This window comes from Pristis pectinata, chromosome 38 (assembly GCF_009764475.1).
Source record: "Pristis pectinata isolate sPriPec2 chromosome 38, sPriPec2.1.pri, whole genome shotgun sequence".
NCBI classification, from domain to species: Eukaryota; Metazoa; Chordata; class Chondrichthyes; order Rhinopristiformes; family Pristidae; genus Pristis; species Pristis pectinata.
The window spans coordinates 2,764,798-2,778,795 of record NC_067441.1 but is presented as its reverse complement, the minus strand read 5'-3'; the positions used below and the strand labels follow the sequence as shown (position 1 = coordinate 2,778,795).

Below are 13,998 nucleotides of genomic sequence, written 5' to 3'. Positions count from 1 at the left end.
GTTTCGCGTTACCCTACACCACCCCCCGCCTCTCTCCGAGGGTCCCTAACCTTTTCTCCTCCCCCCCCTTTTTCCTAACATTATTCACCGTGTATCCCTCGCAACCCCCCTCTCCCTATATGAACCTCTTCTCTCCATCCCTTCTTCTCTCCCCCTCCCTCGCCCTGTTCCCCTCGCTATCCTCTCTAGCCCTCTCCCTTCCCCACTCCACTTCCCTCTCTATCCCTCCGTCTTTCTCTACCCCTCGGTCCTCTAGCTCTCCATTCCCGGTTATCTTTGCATATCTCTCTCTCTCTGTACCATTGCATCTTCCTCTGTGTTTTCAGCTCTTTCCCTGCCCCCCCCCCCCCCACATCTCGGATTTTTTTTCCCTAATTGGGATGCTCGATGCTCTGGCGTCATCCGACCGAAGTGACGCGTGGGTTTAGTCATAGGGAAGGATGCTCCCCTCTCCCCTCCCCTCTCGCCATGCGTTGATTGCGAACCATCCCATTTACGCCGGCCCTGCCCCTCACAGGCAACCACCTATAAAACCCCGCTCGCCTCAGTCTCCGGCACCAGAGGATCCAGATCTGGTCCAGAGCAGAGAGATAGAGAGAGAGGAGAGGAGAGGAGAGGAGAGGAAGTGAGTGAGTGAGAGAGAGAGAGAGAGAAAGAGAGAGTGAGAGAGAGAGAGACAGTGAGTGAACACCGATAGAAAGGGGGCAAGACGGCGGAGAAGGCTAGCACCATGTACAGATCGACTAAGGGAGCGTCGAAAGCGAGGAGAGACCAGATCAACGCGGAGATCAGAAGCCTGAAGGAACTGTTACCCATCTCGGACGCTGATAAATCCAGACTTTCCTATCTTCACATCATGTCCCTGGCGTGTATCTACACCCGGAAATCGGTCTTCTTCAACTCAGGTGGGTTTAGCCACCAGCGAACCTCCGGGGGGGTGGGGGGGCATTCGGCCCGTAGTGCCTGTTCCAGCCCTTTTGGAAGGGATTTACAACTCGTCCCATTATAGTCAAGAAGAGAGAGATGACTGAATGTTGATTTTTAAACATTGTTGTAGTCTCTTGTCAGTGTCAGGGGGGTAAATCGGCCGAACTTATGTGTGTTGACTTCTCGCCGTTTGCCTTCAGGTGCCGATGTGCAAGACTGTCTCCCCCTGATCTCGCCGCAGGAGTTGAGGGACTTCTTGCATTCTCTCCCTGGCTTCCTCATGGCTCTCAGCAGCGAGGGCAAACTCATCTACGTGTCCGAGAACGTGTCCGACCACCTGGGCCACTCGCTGGTGAGTGTAGCTACAGACGGGCTACCCCGACCCAATTCCCTCTAACACTCCACCCCCACCCCCCCCACCATCCACCTTCCCCACCAATCCCGGGGCTTCACACACCTGGGGACAGAGGGAAGGAGTTACAGTTTAGCAAATGCATGCGGAAATGTTACTGAAGAAGTTGGGTCTCGGTGTTTTATGCTGGGATCTTTCCGTGCTGCGATTTTGGGATCTTGCCGGACGTTGGAATCTTGCTGTGCTTCATACCGGGGGTGGGGCGAGGAGGAGGCCTGATACGATGCGATTTGAGATCTTCCTCTTCTGGGCTTTGGGATGGTTGTTCCTGCTTTAACTGGGATCTTGCCGTGCTGCAAGACGGGGTAAGGGAGGTGGGGGGGGGGGTGCGGCGGGGTGGATCTAGCCCCGGCTCCGGCTCGGGAGGGGGATCCAGCTGGGTGTGGGGGTGGTTGGGGGCGGGTTTCCCTCGGAATCTCGGCGCGCCCCTTCGTTTTGGGATCTCGCCGTGCCGCCAGCTCCCGGGGGGGGGGGGTAGGGGGACCCTAACCGCGGGCCCTCGCCGTGTCTGCATCGCCGCCCGAGCGTCCCGCTCTGCCGCCGACCCGTGGGATCCTGCCGTGCCGCTGACCGCGGGATCTTGCTGTGCCTTGCAGGTGGACCTGGTGGCGCAGGGCGACAGTATCTACGACATCACCGACCCTCTGGACCACCTGGTGCTGAGCGCCCACCTGATGCAGACATCCTCTCCAGAGACCGGTGAGTGTCCCCTCCCTTCCCTGCTTCTGCCCTGGGTTTCCAACCGCTCTCTCTGCCTCTTCACTGACGTTCCTCCCCGCTTCTCTCTCTCCCGTTTACAGAGCGTCTCTTCCGCTGCCGATTTAACACCTCCCGGTCAGTCAGGCGGCAGAGCGCCGGCAACAAGATGGTGCTGATCCGAGGCCGGTACCACCAGCCCCCAGCCGGGACCTACTGGTCGTCTAAGCCGGTCTTCATGGCCTTCTGCTCACCGCTGGACACCCGGCCCCGGCTCTTCGACAACCACCTGTTCCTCGCCTTCTTCCAGAGCCGGCACGCCAAGGATATGATGTTCGTGGAGGTTTCCGACAGGTAGGAACCGAGTGGTGGACACAGGCCTTCCCGTTCTCCGCTCGTGTATCCCAGCTCCCCCGCCCCCCCCCCCCCCACACACACACACACACACAAAGGCACACACACACACACACAGACAAAGGCACACACACACTCAAACACACGCACTCACACAGGCAGACCGGCATACACATATTCACACAGATACACAATGACACACACAGACAAACACATAAATACACATGGGCAAACGCTTACTCAAACACACAGACATACACAAGCACATAGATACACACAGAAACACACTCACACAGGCAGACACACAGATACACAAACCAAACACACACAGACTCAGACACACTATCAAACGCAGACTCACAAAACACACACATAGCAATATACAAACACACTTGTATATAAACACACTATCATACACAGACTCTCTTATACACACACACACACACACACACACACACACACACACATCCCACTTTCAGCACCAACTCATTATCGAGACACAGGAAGCTGGAGGCATACAAAAGCTGAGGCAGATGGAGAGAGGGTGTGAGGGTGGGCACTGTAGGCTCGGGAGGCAAGACAGAGAGACAGGACCCCACATCCGACCCCAGTCCCATCCTCAGCACCACTGCCTGCCCAACCCTCCCTGGACTCAGCCAGTGACCCCTGCACTGCCCACTTCCTGGTCCACACTGCTCACTGGCTGATCTGCCCACTGCCCACTGGCTGATCCACACACACTGCCCACTGGCTGGTCCACACTGCCCACTGGCTGATTTGCCCACTGGCTGACCCACACACTGCCCACTGCCCAGTCCACACTGCCCACTGGCTGATCCACACATACTGCCCACCGCCTGGCCCACACACTGCCCTCTGGCTAGTCCACACACTGAGTGACACGCAGTGAAACAATTCACAGGGCGGGGGGTGAGGGGGGTGGGGAAGCGTGTGGCGGTTTTCTGAGACCCCCGCCCCCACACACGTTGGCTCAGTGCCTTTAACCCTTTATTAACAGGTGTTCTTTGCCTCCCCACACAGCGTTGCCTACCACCTCGGATACCAAGACAGCGAGCTGGTCGGCAAGTCCTGGTACAGCCTGGTCCACCCTCAGGATCTATCGCACGCCTCCACCCACCACTACCGCCTAGGTGAGTGAGCGAGCACACCCCCACCCCGCCGGTCTCCCGCCCCACCACCTCCCCCCTCGTCCGTTCTCCGTTCCCTCCCCCACCTCCCTACCTCCCCCACCCTTGGTCAGTGGCTGCGAGCTCTAACCAGGCCCCCTGTTCTGCTTCACAGTGAGCGGCCGCAGCGAGTCCAGGGTGGAGATGGCGGTGCGGCTGCAGAGCAAGGACGGCCCGTGGGTCTGGGTGTACCTGGTGGCTCAGCTGGAGTGCGCCGAGGTCCCCGTGCTGTGCCACAACTACACCATCAGGTGAGCTGCTGGCGGGGAGGAAGCATCCGTGCCGCGCGGGGAGGAGGCCCTTCAGCCCATTGACTGGGGATAGGATGGGTTGGAAAGGTTCCATTGGTAGATGCCGCGGGGATCCGTGGGGTGCGCTGAACACGAGTTATACATTCACCCTGCCCTGTGGGAGGCTGTTCACCTTACCGAGCCCGAGGGATGCCCCACAACCCTCTGCCCCCTCCCCACAGTCCCTGCATTTCTCAGCCCCCCCTTTCCCTCTGCGGGAAAACATTTTCCTCTCCTCTCTGGGCCTCCATCATCTTCACTGTGCTCGTGGGTTAATTGGTTGCTGTAAATTGTCCCTGGTGTGTGTGTGTGTGGAGGGGGTGGGTGAGGGGTAGAATCTGGGCGGGGGGGTAGTTAGTGGGAATAAAAATTGGGATGGTGTAAATGCATGTCTGGCGGGCAGCATGGATTCGATGGGCTGAAGGGCCTGTTTGCGTGAGTCACACAGCATTGAAACAGGCCAGTCGGCCCACTGAACACATGCTATCCCTCTCTCCATAGCTCTACACTAACCCTGCGCCAACTCCAGTTTAATTCCCCCCACGTTCCCTTCAACCCTCAGATTCTTCCCCACTGACCCCGCACGTCATTGGGATGTGGGAGGGGAAAGTGAAAACTCCACACGCACACACACGCACGCACACGCACGCGCACGTACGCGCACGCACGCACGCGCACGTACGCGCACGCACGCACAAACACACACGCACACACACACACAAACGCACGCACGCACACACACACACACAAACAATTACACACAAACACAGACAGACACACACACAAACACACACACACACAGAAACACACACACGCAAACACACACACACGCATACACACACAGAGTGCCGGAGGTGGGGATCGAACCTGGGTCTCTGGGGCCGGGGGGCAGCGGCACCACCCGCTGCGAGGGTTTGGAGAATTAACCCTGGGCGTGCGTGCAGCGGGGTTCAGGCAGCGGTTGGTGCTGAATGTGAAGTGTTGGTCAGAGGTCCTGATGTTGGAACGTCTCCCCTCCCCTGTCTTGCAGCGAGAATGAAGCCTGGTGTCTCCGGCAACAGCTGTCCGAGGAGGAGCTGGACAGCCAGATGTTCCCTTACGCCCTCCCTGCCCTCCCGTCTCAACACGATGCGCTGGACTCTCCCCCCTACCTCTCCAGCCCCGACACCGTCTTCACCCCCATGTCCGGGACACCCACCAGCGGCGTCTCAGGCCAGTCCTTCGACTTCAGCGGCATCTGCCTGGAATTCGCCGAGGGTCCCGCAGCCCCGGAGGAAGAGGACGGCGCCCGTCTCCTCGCCCAGGGCGTGTGCCCGCAGCAGGAGGACGTGGAGCGGCTGAGCGGTCCCAACACCAGCTCTGCCAAGCTCCCAGAGTTGGCTTACAGTGACTGCGTCTTCGGACCCGAGTCTCCCACTCCTCCTTGTACCCCTCGCCTCCCCGGACCCATGTTTGCATTTGGAGGACGAGATACCTACGGTCCGACCAGCAGCGAGCTCTTCTACTGTCCCGAGACCTGTGCCCCTCTCTACGAGAAGATGCCCCCTTCCCCGGACAGTCCCGGGAACGGAGGGGGTATGTGCTCGGTGATGGGTTTCCCCAAGGTCCGGGCTCCCCTCTACATCCACGTCCCCAGTACGCCCGAGGGGTTGCTCACGCCCGAAGCATCGCCCATCAAGATGACAGTGAACAACTGCTTTGGTTACCTGGAGGGTAACCAACGCGCAGAGACCAAAAGTTGGCCCAAGAGCGGCGACCAAGGACTTGCAGAGCCGGGAGAGATCCTCGCCGGGGGTGGATCGTCCACCCGCGCCTCTTCCCTGCCAACCTCCGCCCCGTTCCTGGACTTCCAAGCCCCCAAGCATTGGAGGAGCGTGGACTTCTCCTTGGTGACCTACACCCCACAAGAGGAGGAGAGCGAGGACGTGATCAGGAACCTGTTGAAAGATCTCGAGGTGCCTGCGCTTCAGAGCTGCAGCCCCGCTCCCGGCTGCCTGCAGAAGGCGGGCAGTCCCTCACGCCCCGCCGGTTTGGACTCCGAGGTGGAGCAGAGCCCCGACTCTCGCCCCGCGACAGACCTGTCTCCGGAAGAGCAATCCTTCCTTGAAGAATTGGCTTCGTACGAAACAGTATTTGAGACGTATGCCTCAAGATCCCCGTGTGACGGATTTAATGATGAGTTGTATCAACTCCAAAGTCGCAGCCAGGAATACTTCCAGCAAGGTGAGGCCAATCATCAACTGGCGTCCGCTGGCTGATGGACGGAGCAAACTAGGAGCAGGAGGAGGGGAAGGGGAAAGGGCCACTCGGTCCATCAGTATGGGACAGGAGTGGGCCATCAGCCCATTCATACAACACCAGGAGGTCCTCGAGTGTGATGCACATTCTAACTCCTGGGTCCCTTCGCCTGTTCCCGAGTGTGATGCACGTCCCAGCTCCTGGGTCCCTTCACCCGTTCCCGAGTGTGATCTACATCCCAACTCCTCGGTCCCTTCACCCTTTCCCGATTTTTAAAAAAAATTCCATCGACCTCAGCTCTCCAATTCCCCATTTCCTACTGGGTCTCAGCCTCAGCTGAGGAACAGCCCCGTGACACCCCTCCCAATGTGCTCCGTGTCTCATTACCATGAGACCATCAGACATAGGAGCAGGATTAGGCCATTCAGCCCATCGAGTCTGCTCCGCCATTCGATGATGGCTGATTTAGTTTCCCCTCTCAACCCCATTCACCTGCCTTCTCCCCATAACCTTTGATACCAATCAAGGACCTATCAACCTCTGCTTTAGATACACCCAATGACTTTGCCTCCACAGCCGTCTGTGGCAACAAATTCCACAGATTCACCGCCCTCTGGCTGAAGAAGTTCCTTCTCATCTCAGTTCTAAAGGGACGTCCTTCTATTCTGAGGCTGTGCCCTCTGGTCCTAGACTCTCCCACTGATGGAAACATCCTCTCCATGTCCACTTTCCACTTTCAATATTCGGGAGGTTTCAATGAAATCCCCTCCTTATCCTCCCAAACTCCAGCGCGTACGGGCCCAGAGCCATCAAACACTCCTCATACATTATCGAGAGGGTTCAGGGAAGGAATTCCAGGGCACAGAAGGCACAGCTGCCAGTGTTACGAAGGGGCCAGAGACCTTGGAGGGGCAGCGAGGGACACACGACAGGCTCTGTCCCCTTGTTCCCCACCCCCCACCATCCTGTCGGCTGATCAACATCTCCCGACTACCCAGGCAAACCATCCCCCACAACCTTCTACACTCCCGGGAACACAAGGCTGGGCTGTGTGACCAAGTCCCATTGTTTAAATGGTATCATTCTGGTGAACCTGACATAGAGTCACACAGGCCCTTTGGCCCATCTGGTCCATGCCAACCAAGATGCCCATCCAAGCTAGTCCCATTTGCCCGTATTTGATCCATGACCCTCTACACGTTTCCTATCCATGTACCTGGCCAAGTGTCTTTTCAACATCGTTATTGTACCTGCCTCAACTGCTTCCTCTGGCAGCTCGTTCCATATACTGACCACCCTTTGCCTGAAGAATATGCCCCTCATGCCCCTTTCCCCTCTCATCTTAAACCTGTGCCCTCTAGTTTTAGACTCCCCTACCCTGGGAGAAAGACCTTATCTATGCCATTCATGATTTTATACACCTCTGTACTGTCAGCCCTCAGTCTCCTATGATCCTGTCCCGTATCCCTGGACTGGGGAGCCTAGGACAGAAGGCAAATATTGATTGGGGTCTGAAAAGAGCTTCATCTGACCCTAGTGCAGGGTCCTAATCCGGAGGTGAATCACTGGCGCTGAAGTTTTACTTTATTTCGACTCGTCCCAATCTCATTGTCCCATGTGAGCCCCAGGTTCCCGAAAGGACACTTGGGTGATGGTGAGATCTCCATTTTACTCCTCTGATGGGGAGCTAAGGCTTGGCCAATCATTGAGTGTCAAGGAAATCCAGCCATCAACAACCCATTGACACTAATTCTATTTTTTTACTCCCCCCCACATTTCCATCAACTCCCCCCCAGATTCTATCCCTCACCCACACACTGGGGGGGGGGGCAACTTACACCGGGCAATAAACCCACGTCATTGGGATGTGGGAGCACCCGGGGGAAACCCATGTGGTCACAGGGAGAACGTGCAAACTGGCCACACACACACATACACACACTCACAGAGCGCCGGAGGGCAGGATCGAACCCGGGTTTCTGGAGCTGGGAGGCCCCTTTCCTGTCCTGCCCTCCAATAAGACCACGGCCAATCCTGTGCCTTATCGTTTTCCCCTTCTTATCCCAATTCCCTATTTGTCCAGATCTATCGATCTTGTACCAACTGAGCATTCAAGGCATTTTGGTAGACAGAATTCCAAATATTCACAGCCCACCAAGTCATGAAGTATCTCCCACTGGAAAGCTAAATGGCCATCCCTTTATCCCAGCTCTGTGATCCCGAGTTCTAAGTACCCGGAGTGTGAGAAACATTTTCAATCCGTCAATCCTGTCAGGTCTTCCCGGCATCTGATGGATCATTGAGATAATCTCTCCTCCTAAACCCTAGGGGGACATGGGACTATCTTTCCCTCAGGGAACAAGGCTACCTCCTCTTGCTCCCAGTTGGTGTTGGCGTTGCATGCAGTATAACTCGAGTCTGAACGGAAGCGATCTGATTGGATGTGGGAATGTTTACCCTGTAGAAACAAAGAAAGACTATCCCAACCACACAGTAGAAGGGAAATCCATGAGGTGTAGCTGGCACATGTCAAACCCTCATTTCCCCACCCCCCAGCTGTCTTTGGATTGTGATATCCCCTCCACCCCAGGCTCATTCTTCTATCCTGTATGCAACGCGTAAAATTTGGGAGACAATAGTGCTGGATTTCAATCAGATCTGTGGTCTCCAACGGGAAACGTTCTTTCCAGTAGTACCCCATATAAAAAAGCTATGTAAACGTGTCACGTTGTAGTTACACCTCCCCACCAGGGGAGGTGCTGTAGCACCAGAGGAGTTGGTGAGACCATAGATGGTCTACTAATAGCTCTGTGTAGATTGAATAGCACACAGACAAACACACAAAGGGCATTTTAATATTAGAATAATTTGTCACATTGAGATGATTAAATAAAGCTAGTTCATGGATAGTGTGGTGAGATGATTGGTAAATTGGCTTCACTGAGATACAGTGAAAAACTTGTCTTGCATACCGTCCATAGAGGTCAATTCATTACACAGTGCATTGAGTTGTACAAGGGAAAACAATAACAGAATGCAGAATAAAGTGTTACAGTTACAGAGAAAATGCAGAGCAGTCAGACAGTAAGGTGCAAGGGCCACAACGAGGTAGATTGTGAGGTCAAGAGTCCATCTTATTGTACCAGGGAGCCGTTCAATAGCCTTATAAGAGTGGGATAGAAGCTGTTATTGTCCTGAGCCTGGTGGTACGTGCTTTCAGGCTTTTGTACCTTCTGCCCGATGGGAGGGGGGAGAGGGGAGAATGACTGGGGTGTGGGGTCTTTGATTATGCTGGCTGCTTTACCAAGGCAGCGGGAAGTGTAGACAGAGTCCATGGAGGGGAGGCTGGTTTCTGTGATGTGCTGCGCTGTGTCGGCAACTTTGTCCGCCAGACTTTGTAACTAACCAGGTACCTTCTCTTCTTTTCTCTTCTGCAGATGGAAGTAGAGGTGATCCCTCGTTCTGAAATAAGTCTGTGACTTACTTCATCGAGTATGGCATATTGTCATATTTTGTGAAGCTGCTATTATTAGAGAAAACACTTTGAGCTAAGGACACTACTTAAACCTCAGTTCGCTCCTGAAAATGCATTGCATGGGGTGGGATAGGGTGTTTTATGTATTAAAGGATCTACCTTTTGTAAACATTACGACAATGAAACACGACGGGCTTTCACGTAATGATCAAACTTTAAGTAGAATAGTGTTGCTATGGAGAAGGATATCGTAAGATGAAACTGTATTCACTTGTAGTGATTATAAAAATCGTAAGTAAGAGACAGCTAGCTTCTTTATGATATGTACTGTTCAAATGACACATGTTCTATTCATGTGTCATCATTGCTACGTAGAACTCTCTACGATCAAGTATTGGGATTGAATCCTGTTTAACTTTCGTATTTTCGCGCAGAAAGATTATCTATGTACATACATAGATAAACGTGCGTATTTAACAAATGCAAGCATTTTTGATAATCAAGAGACGTACATTGTGAAACTGTGTTTTTGTGTGTACGTTTTCGGAGTGTTGTACATCCTGCTGTAATGCAAACCTATTTATATTAAAGAGTGCATTTCAAATCAGCAATTACTTTGATCACTCTTAAACTCATTTTCTTCTTGTCAGTATCTCAACCTCTTTCCCTTAAGCATTGCACACAAGCAAAGTGATCTAAAGTACCTTTGGGTAGGGAACGTCAAATGAAACAGAGAGACCTCGGAAGTCAAGCGTATGGAACAGGGTGGTGAAGGATACTTTTGGCTCGTTGGCCTTCATCAGTCAGGGCATTGAGTACAGAGGTTGGGAGGTCATGGTGCAGTTGTACAGGACACTGGTGAGGATGCACTTGGAGTATTGTGTTCAGTTTTGGTCGCCCTGCTATAGGAAAGAGTGCAGAGGAGATTTACGAGGAAGCTGCCAGGACTCGAGGGATGTGTGATAGGGAGAGGTTGGTATTGGAATTGATTTATTATTGTCACTTGTACCGAGGTACAGTGAAAAACTTGTCTTGCATACTGTTCGTACAGGTCAATTCATTACACAGTGCAGTTACATTGAGTTAGTACAGAGTGCATTGATGTAGTACAGGTAAAATCAATAACAGTACAGAGTAAAGTGTCACAGCTACAGAGGTAGTGCAAGGCAATAAGGTGCAAGGTCACAACAAGGTAGATTGTGAGGTCAGAGTCCATCTCATTGTATAAGGGAACCGTTCAATAGTCTTATCACAGTGGGGTAGAAGCTGTCCTGAAGTCTGGTGGTACGTGCCCTCAGGCTCCTGTATCTTCTACCTGATGGGAGAAGAGAGAATGTCCCAGGTGGGTGGGGTCTTTGATTATGCTGGCTGCTTCACCAAGACAGCGAGAGGTATAGACAAGAGTCCAAGGAGGAGAGGCTGGTGTCCGCGATGCGCTGGGCTGTGTCCACAGCTCTCTGCAGTTTCTTGTGGTCCTGGGCAGAGCAGTTGCTGTACCAAGCCATGATACATCCAGATAGGATGCTTTCTATGGTGCATTGATAAAAGTTGGTGAGTGTCAAAGTGGACATGTCAAATTTCTTTAGCCTCCTGAGGAAGTAGAGGCGCTAGTGAGCTTTCTTGGCCGTGCATAGGATCTTATAGAGGTGTATAAAATCATGAGGAACATAGATAGGGTGAAGGCACTGTCTGTTTCCCAGGGTTGGGGAATCAAGAACTGGAGGGCATAGGTTTAAGGAGAGAGGGGAGAGATTTAAGAGGAATGAGGGGCAACTTTTTTTACACAATGGGCGGTCTCTTTGTGGAATCAGCTGCCAGAGGAAGTGGTTGAGGCAGGTACATTAACAACTTTTATAAGACAGTTGGACAGGTCCATGGATAGGAAAGATTTAGAAGGTTATGGGCCAAACGCTGGCAAATGGGACTACCTTGGATGGGGCATCTTGGTCAGCATGGACCAGTTGGGCTGAAGGGCCTGTTTCCGTGCTGTATGACTCTATGAACAAAGGGACCTCAGAGAACAAGTACATGGTCCACTGAAAGTGGTGTCGCAGGTAGACAGGGTGATGAAGGTGGCTTTTGGCACACTGGCCTTTATCAGTCAGGGCACTGCGTATAGAAATTGGGACATTATGTTGCAGTTGTACAAGGCGTTGGTGAGGTCACATTTGGAATATTAGAACATAGAAAACCTACAGCACAATACAGGCCCTTCGGCCCACAACGCTGTGCTGAACATGTCCCTACCTTAGAGATTACTAGGCTTACCCATAGCCCTCTATTTTTCTCAGCTCCATGTACCTATCTAGAAGTCTCTTAAAAGACCCTATCGTATCTGCCTCCACCACCGTTGCCGGCAGCCCATTCCACAGACTCACCACTCTCTGAGTAAAAAACTTACCCCTGACATCTCCTCTGTACCTACTCCCCAGCACCTTAAACCCGTGTCCTCCCGTGGCAACCATTTCAGCCCTAGGAAAAAGTGTTCAGTTTTGGTCAGCCTGCTATAGGAAAGATGCCACTAAGCTGGAAAGATGCAGAGGAGATTTACGAGGATGTTGCCGGGACTCAAGGGACTGAGTTACGGAGAGAGGTTGAACAGGTTGGGACATTTTTTATTGGAGAATGAGGGGGTGATCTTACAGAGGTGTATAAAATTATGAGGGGCATCGATAGGGTGAATGCACACAGTCTTTTTCCCAGGGTTAGGGAATCAACAACTAGAGGGCACGGGTTTAAGGTGAGAGGGGGGAGATTTAATAGGAACCTGAGGGGCAACTTTTTCACCCAGAGGGTGGTCCGTATGTGCAACGAGCTGCCAGAGGAAGTGGGTGAGGCAGGTACAGTAAGAACGCTTAAAAGGTACTGGGAGAGGTCCATGGATAGGAAAGGTTATGGGCTAAGCACGGGCAAATGGGACTAGCTTAGATGTGAATCTTGGTCGGCATGGACCAGTTGTACCTTGCAGTGAAGAAAGTAAAGACTGTGCAACAAAAGACAAAGGCACAATCAAAGACTAGTCCACAGTACTGCAAGAGGTGGTGCGTAGTGTTCCGTTGCTGAGGTGGGGTTAGGGTTGTAGAGGTCGGTTCAAGAACCGAATGGTTGTAGGAAAATTGCTGTTCCTGAACCTGGTGGTGTGGGACTTCAGGCTTCTGTACCTCCTGCCCGATGGGAGCTGCGAGAAGACGGCACGGCCCGGATGGTGGGGATCCTTGATGACAGATGCCGCCTCCTTGAGGCAGCGCCTCCTGTAGATGCTGTCAGTGGTGGGGTGCCCTGTGCCCGTGATGGACCGGGCTGTGTCCACTCCTCTCTGCAGCCTCTTGCATTCCTGTGTGTTGGAATCTCTGTACCAGACCCTGATGCAACCAGTCAGGATACTTTCTACAGTGCATCTGTTCAAACTTTCAAACTCACTTTTCATACGAGAAGTGACTTAAAAATCAAACTTATTTTTTGGAATTAAATGTTGCTTCGAGAAACTGAAGATCTAACTGTTTTCACACTGTTCTTTGTGGGAGCTTGCTGTGCCACAGACACACTGCCCATTTCGTTCTTCACAACAATTGCAGTTCTAGGGTATGTTCTGGCTTGCAGTCTTCCGAGGCAGGAATCAGCTGGGTTGTGATGCATTCTGCAGTTGAATAGTTTGTGGAGATGCTACCTACGTTCACAGTGAATTAGCCCAGTCCTGACTGGGCACTCCCAAGTTATTTCTATTTTAAAACATGGGTGGGCCCTTGTGCTATTAAGCAATTAGCCCGTTGGTCTTGGAGACGGCAGACACTGGAATCTGGAGCGACGCACATTCTGCTGGAGGATCTCAGCGGGTCGGGCGGCATCTGTGGAGGGAGATGGACAGTCGACGTTTCAGGTCGAGACCCGTCACCTGGATTGAGAGGGTAAAGAGGAGATGGCCGGTATAGAGAGGTGAAGGGGAGGGGTGGAGCAAGGGCTGGCAGATGATAGGTGGATCCAGGTGAGGTGGGGTGATAACGGTGGATAGGGTGAGCAGCTCCAAGTTCCTGGGTGTCAATCTCTGAGGATATGTCCTGGGCCCAACACATGGACGCAATCACAAAGAAGGCATGACAGCGGCTTGTTAGTGAGGAGATTTCGTCCGTCACCAAAGACTATTGCAAATTTCTACAGCTGTACGGTGGAGATCATTCTGACTGGTTGCATCACTGCCTGGTCTGGAGGCTCCAATGTGCAGGATCGCAAGATGCTGCAGAAGGTTGTAGACTCAGCCAGCTCCATCACGGGCACAACCCTCCCGGCCATCCAGGACATCTTCAAGAGATGGCACCTCAAGAAAGCAGCATCCATCACTAAGGACCCTCACCACCCGGGATATGCCCTCTTCTCGTTACTACCATCGGGGAGGAGGTTACAGGAGCCCGAAGACCCACACTC

At 53.1% G+C, this 13,998-nt stretch overlaps 1 protein-coding gene across 1 annotated transcript; it reads left to right on the top strand.

Annotated features, from left to right (window-relative positions):
- The first annotated feature begins 730 nt into the window (after window positions 1-730).
- LOC127586919 (neuronal PAS domain-containing protein 4-like) lies at window positions 731-9,644 on the top strand. The gene is made up of 8 exons (XM_052044946.1): window positions 731-905; window positions 1,128-1,279; window positions 1,936-2,038; window positions 2,140-2,389; window positions 3,431-3,540; window positions 3,692-3,827; window positions 4,897-6,089; window positions 9,542-9,644. The coding sequence occupies exons 1-8, from the start codon at window positions 731-733 to the stop codon at window positions 9,568-9,570; spliced, it is 2,148 nt and encodes a 715-aa protein (XP_051900906.1). The 3' UTR covers window positions 9,571-9,644.
- Window positions 9,645-13,998: the final 4,354 nt, after the last annotated feature.

Bases quoted from the DNA above. Each gene is read 5' to 3' on its own strand.
- LOC127586919 (XM_052044946.1), top strand. From the start codon at position 731: ATGTACAGATCGACTAAGGGAGCGTCGAAAGCGAGGAGAGACCAGATC. The intron at 1,280-1,935 runs GTGAGTGTAGCT...TGTGCCTTGCAG, and splicing joins ACCACCTGGGCCACTCGCTG to GTGGACCTGGTGGCGCAGGG. The intron at 2,039-2,139 runs GTGAGTGTCCCC...TCCCGTTTACAG, and splicing joins GACATCCTCTCCAGAGACCG to AGCGTCTCTTCCGCTGCCGA.